The following is a 15,029-nucleotide window of genomic DNA, read 5'->3' as shown; positions in this document are numbered from 1 at the left end:
ATACTAAGAAATTGCTTAAGATCATACTTAAATAATGCTAACGTAATTTGCATATATACAAAAACTTGAAATGAATTGTTGAGTTAGCATTTTATCCCTGGGTTTACATTTGGATCGACCATGTTGCTGAAACTATTTTCGTAGCCTCCATTTAGATGTATTCATACGCAATACAGATGCTCAGGATTCAAAGGGTTCAAGTTAATTGAGATTAGAAAAAAAAAACACCACCAAATACATAACTGTTATTTCTATTATAATGAATATTACATGAAATAATGCATGAAATGTAAAAGTTTCATAAAATAGTTTGACGCAATAACTTGGGCATAATATATATAGTAAATAGTAGCCAATATATCAGAAGTTGCTGATTTAAAGTTGAAAATGTTTGGGTTATGAATCATAAAGATTTGGACTTTTATTCAGTTTATGAATTTATCGCCACAGTTTACACATCAATAAGTTTAGAAAAAGAGGTTTACATTGTATAATGTTTCAGACCATCACATGGTTTGTCTAGTTATCCAAATTTGCTTTTGGTGCAGTAAAATTAGTACCGTTTATATACTACGATTAAATCAGGATGAGAGTAACTGGAAAACGGAAAAACAATCATCGCCATCTCCTTTGTGAGTAACTGCCATGTAATGACCAGTCTTGTCAAATGCAATAGACCTTGGAAAGGTTATAGGACCACCATGGAGGGGGACTTCAGTGATTGCTTCTCCATCTAAGGTCAATAATCGTATCGTACCAGCTGACACAAAAAGTTTATTGTCATGTATCACTACACCTCTAGGATCGACCAGCGGAATAGATTTGTGACGAAAAGATGTCTCGTTTTCGATATATACAATGGTCAGATGCTTAGTTTCATAGTCGGTAACAAATATCTGTTTTTCTGATGCATCAATAAATCCTGCCCAGACAAGTCTGCATTGAATATCTGACTTTTTCAAGGCTTGACGATGACGTTTTAAGGCATCGAAATCCTTTTGACCTGCCGTTTGTGGATGCCCCCTATTGGCACCTTCTTCTTCCGAATCATTTGCTTCGTCTGTCCCCGTCGACGGAATATTGTTGATTGATATTTCATCTTTACCTATAATTGGTTTGATTGTTTGAAGTTTTTTTCCAGTTCTGGACATGATATAAATCTTGCATTTGGATCGACATGCTAATGCAAACTTATCTTGATCAATTTTGGCTATCCCACAACAACCTTTATTGACTGTTAACTCAGTTACAACTTCAAGTTGATTATTCGAGTTCACTACCCTGATGATATTTTCGTCAGGAAATGTAACATATGTCATACGATCGTCAAAACAGGTAAAGAACATTGGTCTGTTTGCAAACGAGACTTCATTTTGGAGTTGTCCTTTGAAACAAAACTTTTTTAGCTTTTTATTCCGGGCATCAGTAACAAGTAGATATTCATTTTCTACAAATTCGATATCAATCAACCATGATTTGAATTCTTCTTTTGCAAGTTTTCCAACAAATGTTCCTAGTTTTAAAGTCTGTAGCATGGCCTCATTCTTTGGCGGTAGTAGAAGTAATTCATTATCTGTAAAGAAAGAGAACACGTAAATTTAATGGCCTTAGAAACAATCAAAGATGTACCCTCCCTTCACAGTTAAAACTAAATCGACATTTTGTCTTTGCTGTTCTTCATCTGAAAGTTAAAAGAAAAAAAAGTAAATTGACAAATTTACCGAACTCTGAGAAGTTTTCAAAACGGAAAGTCTAGAATCAAATGGCAAAATCAAAAGATTAAGACACACCAAGTGAATGATGAATAAATGTCATATTCCTGGCTTAGTACAGTGAGTCCTTCAACGCAAAGCAAAAGCTCTCAACTCACTGCTACTAAAAGACGACATAGAACTGTACTTGATAAAGAGTTGTTTCTAGAAGTAAATATCGACATAACTTTGTATATATGAACGACAAATGCACAGTACGGTGGGAACACCTGATTTTTGATAGTGTGCTTACCGTTCAAACTCAATCAGTGAAATAACTAAAGGTTTTATGTTTATAGCTTGCTGTATCATTGACGTATATATACTCTCTATCTCCTATTGACATGAACTTACTTGGAATATTGATGGTTTTCAGCAATCGGGGCCACCATGTGAAGAATGTGTCAGTAGCGTCCAAATATGTTAAATTGATCAAACTTTCAGGAATCGTACAATCCTGAACAACGACTGGAACTATACGAACGTCACCTGCCGGATTCAAACTAATCAACTTGGCTAATTCGGTTTCATATTTAGTCCAGGAACTTTCAAGAAAATCAGGAGTCAAAACTATGACCACTTTTAATGAGCACTTTAGAAAATGCACAATGTTTTCTATTATTGTTAATCCTGGAATAAAGTCTCGTTCATGATAAGCACATTTTAAACCTGATTCATGGGCTTCAAGACTGCATGCCACCTCTTTTACCCAATCTTTATCAGGGACTACAGTTTTATACACGAAAAACACGTGATACTGTTTTCCCTCCGGTAAAACTGCGAGAGGTTTAGATATTATAGGCTTGGCTAATGATGATAGCAATATTGGCAACCAGTCACTCTCAGCTTTTCTGGCATCTATATACCGCAAAGGCTGCAGACAATCTGGTACATCACAAGTATCAATCATTATAGGGAGAATTGTGCTCGACTGACGGTCATGCAAGTACAACTTTAACGCTATCTCTGTTTCGAGTTGACACATTTTACTAGATATATAGCGTGGTGATAATACACACACTATTTTGAGCGATGACTGCATTGCTTTCTCAACATTTTGAATAACCGTTACGTTTGGATTGAAGTCATTTTCTGAGGAATATACAGAAAATCCATGCTTTTGTAGGTGATCATTTAATTTAGAAGCCCAGCTGTTGTCATTTTCATGTTGAGATCTACAAATATATACATGGTACTTTTTATTTGGCGGCAAAGATTGGTTAGCACTTGTCGTCACTTCCGAAGACATAACTAATTCATTCCATGCAAAGAATTTCAAATGGCAAAATCTGAAAAAAAGCAAACAAATAAATATTCAGGGATACATTTATAGATTTGCGATACATTGAAGTGTCTTAAACTAATCTTACCCAAAAGGCTACTATTGATATCATATATGATATAGTCGCACTGGTACTTTTTCAATGATGAAAACGGTACAGGGGTCTAAAATTGCTCACTTCCAAGTAATTTTAACTCTAATTGCTGGTTGTCTCATTGGCAATCATACGTCTCCTCATTTTGATAGTCTTAAGCTTGGAGGTTAGAATAAATATGTTCAATTTAATGATTGCTAATTGAATTTTTTACTGAAAGTGTGTTGTATGTAGCTTTCCTGCAAATAACTTGAGAAAGAAAATGTAAAAGTAAAGCACTAAGCAGTACTATAGAAATAAAAGGGCAGGCACAATCAAGACGGAGCAGTGTGTGAGAGGTGGATAGGGCTATAGAAAAGAAAGAAAAAAAACACAACATTTAACTCTAAGTTTCATTTCGTGAATCTTTGTTAATTTAGTATATCTTCATTTTGGTTCATTTATATTAAATTGTTGGCATACGCTATAAATGTATTTCTTTAGAATAACATATGGAATATTTTGTTAATAGTGAACAAAAAGGTAATTTAAAAACGGCGAGTTCTTTATTGACAATTACCACCTATGGAGAGCAGACCGGACAGCGAAAGGCGGAGGCCTCCTAGTTTACATCCGCTCAGATTTGGCATGTGACAGAAAGACCAAACTTGAATGTAAAACAATCGAATCAATTTTTACTGAAATAAACTTTAAAGACAGAAAGTGGCTGATATGTGGTCTTTACAGACCCCCATCCCTCAATGATAATTTATTTATTGAAGACTTTAATAAAACATTTGATAAAATATCTGAAAAATATGACAATGTTATTATTATTGGTGATCTAAATTACAATTGTTTAGATGCAGAAAAATGTAAACCTCTAATAAATATGTGTGATGTTTTTGATTTTACAAACATAGTTAAAAAAGCTACATGTTTTACAAAAAATGCATTACCAACTTTACTTGATGTTATCCTGACAAACAAACCAAATTTTTGTCAAAATATATCTAATTTTAATTGTGGGCTCAGTGATTATCACAACATAATTTCGTTTCAGTTAAAAGGTTTTGTGCCTAAAATTAAAAAGGAATTTATAAATTACAGGAGTTTTAAAAGTTTTGACCAGGAAAAATTTGTACATAAACTAAATTGTGTAAATTTTGATAATTTGCTGTCAGTTGATGATGTCAATGAAGCGTATTCAAATTTTCAATCTGAATTTGTTAACATCATTGACAAGCATATACCAATGAAAAAAAGAAGATCAATAGTAGCACCTGCACCCTTTATGAATAAAGATCTAAGAAGTGCAATCTACAAAAAAAGAATGTACCATAACAGATTTCTTAAAAATAAAAGTGATGCCAACTGGGAGTTGTACAGAAAACAGAGAAATACTGTGACAAAAATAAAAAAGAGCTCAATTAAAACATATTTTTATGAAAGAACTGCTGGTGGTCCAAAGTCAACAACATTTTATTCCACTATTAAACCATTTCTATCAAATAAAAATATTAAATCAAACAATAACATAATTTTATATGAAAATGATAAAATTCTCAGTGATCCTAAAGAGGTATCAGAAATTTTCAATAAATTTTTCATAAATGTGGCTAAAGATATAGGAGATAAAAACATTAAAATAGACAGAAATCATCCAAGTATAATAAAAATTGAAGAAAATAAAAATGATTATAATGAGTTGAATTTTAAACCTGTAACAGAAGAGTTTGTGAGTAAACAAATAAATAGGTTAAATATAAGAAAAACCACTGGATATGACAATATTTCACCAAAAATTATAAAATTGGCACAGCCAGTAATAGCAAATCCTATTAAAATTTTAGTAAATAAATCAATTGAAAGCTCAATTTTTCCTGATAATCTTAAAGCTGCTCAGGTTTCCCCACTTTTTAAAAAGAATAACTCTCTTGATAAAGAAAATTATAGACCTGTAAGTGTGTTGCCATGTATTTCTAAAATTTATGAAAGAGCTATTCATGACCAACTAATGGAATTCTTAAATAAACATTTTCATCCTCTTCTTTCGGCATTTAGGTCAGGTTTTGGTTGCCAAACTGCACTTATTAAAATAATAGAAGACTGGAAAAAAGCTCTGGACGAGAACAAATTTATTGCTGCAATTTTGATGGATCTATCTAAAGCATTTGATTGTTTACCTCATGATTTACTTTTACTTAAATTAGAAGCATACGGTCTGTCTAAAAATTCTCTAAAATTATTAAAAAGTTATTTAGAAAACCGAAAACAACGAATTAAAATTGGAAGTTCTTACAGCGAATGGGATCGTATGTTTAAAGGCGTACCACAAGGGTCAATTCTTGGTCCAGTTCTTTTCAATGTCTTCATAAATGACATATTTCATTTTGTACAAAAAAGCACCATTTACAATTATGCTGATGACAACACTGTATCATACAGTGATCATAATTTAGATAAAGTTGTTGAAAGTTTAGAAACTGATAGTTTAAATCTAATAAACTGGTTTTCTATAAATTTAATGAAGGCTAATCCTGACAAATTCCAGGCTATAGCCATTGGGAAAAAAACAAATAAACATAATTTGATATTTAATTTAAATGGAAATAAAATTTCTTGTAAAAAAAAAATGTTAAACTTCTTGGAATAACTATAGATTCGGACTTAAATTTTAACAATCATATTTCTGAAATATGTAAAAAGGCATCAAGACAATTAAATATTCTAAAACGTATGGATAAATATTTAAACAGGCTAGGTAGGTTAACAGCATACTACTCATTCATACTTTCGAACTTTAACTATTGTCCAGTAATTTGGCACTACTGTAGTGAAAAAAATTCTTTTAAATGGAAAAAATTCAAGAAAGAGCTCTAAGATTCATTTATGAAGATTATGATATTCCTTACGAAAAATTGCTAGAAAAATCTAAATTACCATCTTTAAAAATAAGAAGAATAAAAACAATTGCAATAGAAACATTTAAAATAATTCACCAAAAAAGTCCGAGCTACCTAATGATTTAATTGATATAAAAATTAACAAGTATGATTTAAGATCACAGGAAACAGCAGTACTACCAAGAGTTCGAACTACTAAATATGGCTTAAGATCGTTTCGCTATAATGCTGCACAAATCTGGAATGAGCTACCGAACCATTGTCGAGTGGAAACATCTTTCGACCAATTCAAAAAATTGGTACAAACATGGGATCCAAGTAACAGCTCATGCCAGTGCAGTGCATGCATATAGTGTTTATGCCTGTTTTATTTTACTTTTATTTTCTGTGTGACTATTTGATTTGTGCAATCTTATTATTAACTTGTGCTATGTTTTAAGTGTACTATATGCCTTTAACTTATATATGTCATTATGGTATCTTACTATGCATTATATGTTTAAAATTGTGTTGTTTTCATGACTTTTGTATGTGTGTATTGTATTGTATTGTGTGTATTGTATTTTGTTATTAAGTCGATTTGTAAAGCTCACTAGAGCTTGTGTTATGTAGTTTATTGAATATCCACTCTAAATAAAACTTTGAATTGAATTGAAAAAATTGAATTGAATTGAATTGAATTGAATTGAATTTGAATTGAATTGAATTGCTACAGAGGAACAAGTGATCAGTTTGTCGGAGTTTCTTATTGACAATACATTTGTTAATTTTTACCAGGCAGAAGCTAGCGAACAATAAGCCAGCGAACAATAAGGCGATATATCGAGAAACCAAAAAACAGAATAAGACAACAACGGCCGTTAAATAAAAAAATATTTAAAAAGGCAGAAAATCATTTAAAATATAGCAATTTAAACTCAATTTTGAAATGGTTTTTATCCAATCTATTGATTTAACAAGTCGCATAACATTTTAGGCTAATATTCAGTACCACAATAACTATGCATCTATCAACGGATTATTTGTAGGTGTAGGGCCACCTATGCACCCTCTTCAATTTAGAACGTATGTAAAAGTAGTCCTACCCTGTAAAATATAGCACCTTTTATGTCATTGTTTAATCTAGAGCTCAAAATTTGAAAAAAATGTCAAAAAATTAGGAGGGTCGGCCTATTCCAGGGCTTCTAGAGAAAAATAATGAGGGGTGTCACGGGGAATGACTATATAGGTCTTGTAGAGGAGAAACAGGCGCTTCTTTTGCGCTAGGTATCGAAGAGCGCTATGTTCAAAAATCTGAAACTAGAGCTCAAAATTTGAAAAAAATGTCAAAAAATAAGGGGGGTCGGCCTATTCTAGGACTTCTAGAGAAAAATAATGAGGGGTGTCACGGGGAATGACTATATAGGTCTTGTAGAGGAGAAACAGGCGCTTCTTTTGCGCTAGGTATCGAAGGGCGCTATGTTCAAAAATCTGAAACTAGAGCTCAAAATTTGAAAAAAATGTCAAAAATTAGGGGGGTCGGCCTATTCTAGGAGTTCTAGAGAAAAATAATGAGGGGTGTCACGGGGTATGACTATATAGGTCTTGTAGAGGAGAAACATGCGCTTCTTTTGCGCTAGGTATCGAAGGGCGCTATGTTCAAAAATCTGAAACTAGAGCTCAAAGTTCGAAAAAAATGTCCAAAAAATGGGGGTAGGGTCGGCCTATTCCAGGAGTTCTAGAGAAAAATAATGAGGGGTGTCACGGGGTATGACTATATAGGTCTTGTAGAAGAGAAACAGGCGTTTCTTTTGCGCTAGGTATCGAAGGGCGCTATGTTCAAAAATCTGAAACTAGAGCTCAAAATTTGAAAAAAATGTCAAAAAATTAGGGGGGTCGGCCTATTCAAGGGCTTCTAGAGAAAAATAATGAGGGGTGTCACGGGGAATGACTATATAGGTCTTGTAGAAGAGAAACAGGCGCTTCTTTTGCGCTAGGTATCGAAGGGCGCTATGTTCAAAAATCTGAAACTAGAGCTCAAAATTTGAAAAAAATGTCAAAAAATTAGGGGGGTCGGCCTATTCGAGGACTTCTAGAGAAAAATAATGAGGGGTGTCACGGGGTATGACTATATAGGTCTTGTAGAAGAGAAACAGGCGCTTCTTTTGTGCTAGGTATCGAAGGGCGCTATGTTCAAAAATCTGAAACTAGAGCTCAAAATTTGAAAAAAATGTCAAAAAATTAGGGGGGTCGGCCTATTCGAGGACTTCTAGAGAAAAATAATGAGGAGTGTCACGGGGTATGACTTTATAGGTCTTGTAGAAGAGAAACAGGCGCTTCTTTTGCACTAGGTATCGAAGGGCGCTATGTTCAAAAATCTGAAACAAGAGCTCAAAATTCGAAAAAAATGTCCAAAAAATGGGGGTAGGTTCGGCCTATTCCAGGAGTTCTAGAGAAAAATAATGAGGGGTGTCACGGGGTATGACTATATAGGTCTTGTAGAAAGAAACAGGCACTTCTTTTGCGCTAGGTATCGAAGGGCGCTATGTTCAAAAATCTAAAACTAGAGCTCAAAATTTGAAAAAAATGTCAAAAAATTAGGGGGGTCGGCCTATTCCAGGGCTTCTAGAGAAAAATAATGAGGGGTGTCACGGGAAATGACTATATAGGTCTTGTAGAGGAGAAACAGGCGCTTCTTTTGCGCTAGGTATCGAAGGGCGCTATGTTCAAAAATCTGAAACTAGAGCTCAAAATTTGAAAAAAATGTCAAAAAAATAGGGGGGTCGGCCTATTCTAGGACTTCTAGAGAAAAATAATGAGGGGTGTCACGGTGAATGACTATATAGGTCTTGTAGAAGAGAAAAGGACGCTTCTTTTGCCCTAGGTATCGAAGGGTGCTATGTTCAAAAATCTGAAACTAGAGCTCAAAATTTGAAAAAAATGTCAAAAAATTAGGGGGGTCGGCCTATTCTAGGACTTCTAGAGAAAAATAATGAGGGGTGTCACGGGGAATGACTATATAGGTTTTGTAGAGGAGAAACAGGCGCTTCTTTTGCACTAGGTATCGAAGGGCGCTATGTTCAAAAATCTGAAACTAGAGCTCAAAATTCGAAAAAAATGTCCAAAAAATGGGGGTAGGGTCGGCCTATTCCAGGAGTTCTAGAGAAAAATAATGAGGGGTGTCATGGGGTATGACTATATAGGTCTTGTAGAGGAGAAACAGGCGCTTTTTTTGCACTAGGTATCGATGGGCGCTATGTTCAAAAGTCTGAAACTAGAGCTCAAAATTTGAAAAAAATGTCAAAAAATTAGGGGGGTCGGTCTATTCCAGGGCTTCTAGAGAAAAATAATGAGGGGTGTCACGGGGAATGACTATATAGGTCTTGTAGAGGAGAAACAGGCGCTTCTTTTGCACTAGGTATCGAAGGGCGCTATGTTCAAAAATCTGAAACTAGAGCTCAAAATTCGAAAAAAATGTCCAAAAAATGGGGGTAGGGTCGGCCTATTCCAGGAGTTCTAGAGAAAAATAATGAGGGGTGTCATGGGGTATGACTATATAGGTCTTGTAGAGGAGAAACAGGCGCTTCTTTTGCACTAGGTATCGAAGGGCGCTATGTTCAAAAGTCTGAAACTAGAGCTCAAAATATGAAAAAAATGTCAAAAAATTAGGGGGGTCGGTCTATTCCAGGGCTTCTAGAGAAAAATAATGAGGGGTGTCACGGGGAATGACTATATATGTCTTGTAGAGGAGAAACAGGCACTTCTTTTGCGCTAGGTATCGAAGGGCGCTATGTTCAAAAATCTGAAACTAGAGCTCAAAATTTGAAAAAAATGTCAAAAAATTAGGGGGGTCGGCCTATTCCAGGGCTTCTAGAGAAAAATAATGAGGGGTGTCACGGGGAACGACTATATAGGTCTTGTAGAAGAGAAACAGGCACTTCTTTTGCGCTAGGTATCGAAGGGCGCTATGTTCAAAAATCTGAAACTAGAGCTCAAAATTTGAAAAAAATGTCAAAAAATTAGGGGGGTTGGCCTATTCCACGGCTTCTAGAGAAAAATAATGAGGGGTGTCACGGGGAATGACTATATAGGTCTTGTAGAGGAGAAACAGACGCTTCTTTTGCGCTAGGTATCGAAGGGCGCTATGTTCAAAAATATGAAACTAAACCTCAAAATTTGAAAAAAATGTCAAAAAATTAGGGGGGTCGGCCTATTCTAGGACTTCTAGAGAAAAATAATGAGGGGTGTCACGGGGTATGACTATATAGGTCTTGTAGAGGAGAAACAGGCGCTTCTTTTGCACTAGGTATCGAACGGTGCTATGTTCAAAAATCTTAAACTAGAGCTCAAAATTCGAAAAAAATGTCCAAAAAATGGGGGTAGGGTCGGCCTATTCCAGGAGTTCTAGAGAAAAATAATGAGGGGTGTCACGAGGTATGACTTTATAGGTCTTGTAGAAGATAAACAGGCGCTTCTTTTGCGCTAGGTATCAAAGGGCGCTATGTTCAAAAATCTGAAACTAGAGCTCAAAATTTGAAAAAAATGTCAAAAAATTAGGGGGGTCGGCCTATTCCAGGGCTTCTAGAGAAAAATAATGAGGGGTGTCACGGGGAATGCCTATATAGGTCTTGTAGAGGAGAAACAGGCGCTTATTTTGCAATAGGTATCGAAGGGTGCTATGTTCAAAAATCTGAAATTAGAGCTCAAAATTCGAAAAAAATGTCCAAAAAATGGGGGTAGGGTCGGCCTATTCCAGGAGTTCTAGAGAAAAATAATGAGGGGTGTCATAGGGTATGACTATATAGGTCTTGTAGAGGAGAAACAGGCGCTTCTTTTGCACTAGGTATCGAAGGGCGCTATGTTCAAAAGTCTGAAACTAGAGCTCAAAATTTGAAAAAAATGTCAAAAAATTAGGGGGGTCGGTCTATTCCAGGGCTTCTAGAGAAAAATAATGAGGGGTGTCACGGGGAATGACTATATAGGTTTTGTAGAGGAGAAACAGGCGCTTCTTTTGCGCTAGGTATCGAAGGGCGCTATGTTCAAAAATCTGAAACTAGAGCTCAAAATTTGAAAAAAATGTCAAAAAATTAGGGGGGTCGGCCTAATCTAGGACTTCTAGAGAAAAATAATGAGGGGTGTCACGGGGAATGACTATATAGGTTTTGTAGAGGAGAAACAGGCGCTTCTTTTGCGCTAGGTATCGAAGGGCGCTATGTTAAAAAATCTGAAACTAGAGCTCAAAATTTGAAAAAAATGTCAAAAAATTAGGGGGGTCGGTCTATTCCAGGGCTTCTAGAGAAAAATAATGAGGGGTGTCACGGGGAATGACTATATATGTCTTGTAGAGGAGAAACAGGCACTTCTTTTGCGCTAGGTATCGAAGGGCGCTATGTTCAAAAATCTGAAACTAGAGCTCAAAATTTGAAAAAAATGTCAAAAAATTAGGGGGGTCGGCCTAATCTAGGACTTCTAGAGAAAAATAATGAGGGGTGTCACGGGGAATGACTATATAGGTTTTGTAGAGGAGAAACAGGCGCTTCTTTTGCGCTAGGTATCGAAGGGCGCTATGTTCAAAAATCTGAAACTAAACCTCAAAATTTGAAAAAAATGTCAAAAAATTAGGGGGGTCGGCCTATTCTAGGACTTCTAGAGAAAAATAATGAGGGGTGTCACGAGGTATGACTATATAGGTCTTGTAGAAGATAAACAGGCGTTTCTTTTGCGCTAGGTATCAAAGGGCGCTATGTTCAAAAATCTGAAACTAGAGCTCAAAATTTGAAAAAAATGTCAAAAAATTAGGGGGGTCGGCCTATTCCAGGGCTTCTAGAGAAAAATAATGAGGGGTGTCACGGGGAATGCCTATATAGGTCTTGTAGAGGAGAAACAGGCGCTTCTTTTGCACTAGTTATCGAAGGGCGCTATGTTCAAAAATCTGAAACTAGAGCTCAAAATTCGAAAAAAAATGTCAAAAAAATGGGGGTAGGGTCGGCCTATTCCAGGATTTCTAGATAAAAATAATGAGGGGTGTCACGGGGTATGACTATATAGGTCTTGTAGAGGAGAAACAGGCGCTTCTTTTGCGCTAGGTATCGAAGGGCGCTATGTTCAAAAATCTGAAACTAGAGCTCAAAATTTGAAAAAAATGTCAAAAAATTAGGGGGGTCGGCCTATTCCAAGGCTTCTAGAGAAAAATAATGAGGGGTGTCACGGGGAATGACTATATAGGTCTTGTAGAGGAGAAAGAGGCGCTTCTTTTGCGCTAGGTATCGAAGGGCGCTATGTTCAAAAATCTGAAACTAGAGCTCAAAATTTGAAAAAAATGTAAAAAAATTAGGGGGGTCGGCATATTCCAGGGCTTCTAGAGAAAAATAATGAGGGGTGTCACGGGGAATGACTATATAGGTCTTGTAGAGGAGAAACAGGCGCTTCTTTTGCGCTAGGTATCGAAGGGCGCTATGTTCAAAAATCTGAAACTAGAGCTCAAAATTTGAAAAAAATGTCAGAAAATTAGGGGGGTCGGCCTATTCTAGGACTTCTAGAGAAAAATAATGAGGGGTGTCACGGGGTATGACTATATAGGTCTTGTAGAGGAGAAACAGGCGCTTCTTTTGCGCTAGATATCGAAGGGCGCTATGTTCAAAAATCTGAAACTAGAGCTCAAAATTTGAAAAAAATGTCAGAAAATTAGGGGGGTCGGCCTATTCTAGGACTTCTAGAGAAAAATAATGAGGGATGTCACGGGGAATGACTATATAGGTTTTGTAGAGGAGAAACAGGCGCTTCTTTTGCGCTAGGTATCGAAGGGCGCTATGTTCAAAAATCTGAAACTAGAGCTCAAAATTTGAAAAAAATGTCAAACAATTAGGGGGGTCGGCCTATTCTAGGACTTCTAGAGAAAAATAATGAGGGGTGTCACGGGGTATGACTATATAGGTCTTGTAGAGGAGAAACAGGCGCTTCTTTTGCGCTAGATATCGAAGGGCGCTATGTTCAAAAATCTGAAACTAGAGCTCAAAATTTGAAAAAAATGTCAGAAAATTAGGGGGGTCGGCCTATTCTAGGACTTCTAGAGAAAAATAATGAGGGGTGTCACGGGGAATGACTTTATAGGTTTTGTAGAGGAGAAACAGGCGCTTCTTTTGCGCTAGGTATCGAAGGGCGCTATGTTCAAAAATCTGAAACTAGAGCTCAAAATTTGAAAAAAATGTCAAACAATTAGGGGGGTCGGCCTATTCTAGGACTTCTAGAGAAAAATAATGAGGGGTGTCACGGGGTATGACTATATAGGTCTTGTAGAGGAGAAACAGGCATTTCTTTTGCGCTAGGTATCAAAGGGCGCTATGTTCAAAAATCTGAAACTAGAGCTCAAAATTTGAAAAAAATGTCAAAAAATTAGGGGGGTCGGCCTATTCCAGGGCTTCTAGAGAAAAATAATGAGGGGTGTCACGGGGAATGCCTATATAGGTCTTGTAGAGGAGAAACAGGCGCTTCTTTTGCACTAGTTATCGAAGGGCGCTATGTTCAAAAATCTGAAACTAGAGCTCAAAATTCGAAAAAAAATGTCAAAAAAATGGGGGTAGGGTCGGCCTATTCCAGGATTTCTAGATAAAAATAATGAGGGGTGTCACGGGGTATGACTATATAGGTCTTGTAGAGGAGAAACAGGCGCTTCTTTTGCGCTAGGTATCGAAGGGCGCTATGTTCAAAAATCTGAAACTAGAGCTCAAAATTTGAAAAAAATGTCAAAAAATTAGGGGGGTCGGCCTATTCCAAGGCTTCTAGAGAAAAATAATGAGGGGTGTCACGGGGAATGACTATATAGGTCTTGTAGAGGAGAAAGAGGCGCTTCTTTTGCGCTAGGTATCGAAGGGCGCTATGTTCAAAAATCTGAAACTAGAGCTCAAAATTTGAAAAAAATGTAAAAAAATTAGGGGGGTCGGCATATTCCAGGGCTTCTAGAGAAAAATAATGAGGGGTGTCACGGGGAATGACTATATAGGTCTTGTAGAGGAGAAACAGGCGCTTCTTTTGCGCTAGGTATCGAAGGGCGCTATGTTCAAAAATCTGAAACTAGAGCTCAAAATTTGAAAAAAATGTCAAAAAATTAGGGGGGTCGGTCTATTCTAGGGCTTCTAGAGAAAAATAATGAGGGGTGTCACGGGGAATGACTATATATGTCTTCTAGAGGAGAAACAGGCACTTCTTTTGCGCTAGGTATCAAAGGGCGCTATGTTCAAAAATCTGAAACTAGAGCTCAAAATTTGAAAAAAATGTCAAAAAATTAGGGGGGTTGGCCTATTCCAGGGCTTCTAGAGAAAAATAATGAGGGGTGTCACGGGGAATGACTATGTAGGTCTTGTAGAAGAGAAAAAAGGCGCTTCTTTTGCGCTAGATATCGAAGGGCGCTATGTTCAAAAATCTGAAACTAGAGCTCAAAATTTGAAAAAAATGTCAGAAAATTAGGGGGGTCGGCCTATTCTAGGACTTCTAGAGAAAAATAATGAGGGGTGTCACGGGGAATGACTATATAGGTTTTGTAGAGGAGAAACAGGCGCTTCTTTTGCGCTAGGTATCGAAGGGCGCTATGTTCAAAAATCTGAAACTAGAGCTCAAAATTCGAAAAAAAATGTCAAAAAAATGGGGGTAGGGTCAGCCTATTCCAGGATTTCTAGATAAAAATAATGAGGGGTGTCACGGGGTATGACTATATAGGTCTTGTAGAGGAGAAACAGGCGCTTCTTTTGCGCTAGATATCGAAGGGCGCTATGTTCAAAAATCTGAAACTAGAGCTCAAAATTTGAAAAAAATGTCAGAAAATTAGGGGGGTCGGCCTATTCTAGGACTTCTAGAGAAAAATAATGAGGGGTGTCACGGGGAATGACTATATAGGTTTTGTAGAGGAGAAACAGGCGCTTCTTTTGCGCTAGGTATCGAAGGGCGCTATGTTCAAAAATCTGAAACTAGAGCTCAAAATTTGAAAAAAATGTCAAACAATTAGGGGGGTCGGCCTATTCTAGGACTTCTAGAGAAAAATAATG

At 36.5% G+C, this 15,029-nt stretch overlaps 1 protein-coding gene across 1 annotated transcript in view; it reads right to left on the bottom strand.

Annotated features, from left to right (window-relative positions):
• Window positions 1-235: 235 nt before the first annotated feature.
• Window positions 236-15,029, bottom strand: part of LOC139505282 (uncharacterized) — a 43,683-nt gene continuing 28,889 nt past the window's right edge. The window contains exons 3-4 of the mRNA XM_071294992.1: window positions 2,106-3,040; window positions 236-1,573 (exon numbers count right to left, since the gene is read on the bottom strand). Coding sequence (XP_071151093.1) covers window positions 582-1,573; window positions 2,106-3,000 — 1,887 coding nt within the window. The 5' untranslated portion in view covers window positions 3,001-3,040 and the 3' untranslated portion in view covers window positions 236-581. The remainder of the gene's footprint in view (window positions 1,574-2,105; window positions 3,041-15,029) is intronic.

This window comes from Mytilus edulis, chromosome 1, assembly GCF_963676685.1.
Source record: "Mytilus edulis chromosome 1, xbMytEdul2.2, whole genome shotgun sequence".
Lineage (NCBI taxonomy): Eukaryota > Metazoa > Mollusca > Bivalvia > Mytilida > Mytilidae > Mytilus > Mytilus edulis.
Note: the sequence above shows the minus strand (reverse complement) of the source record. Positions and strands in the feature narration are given on the sequence as shown.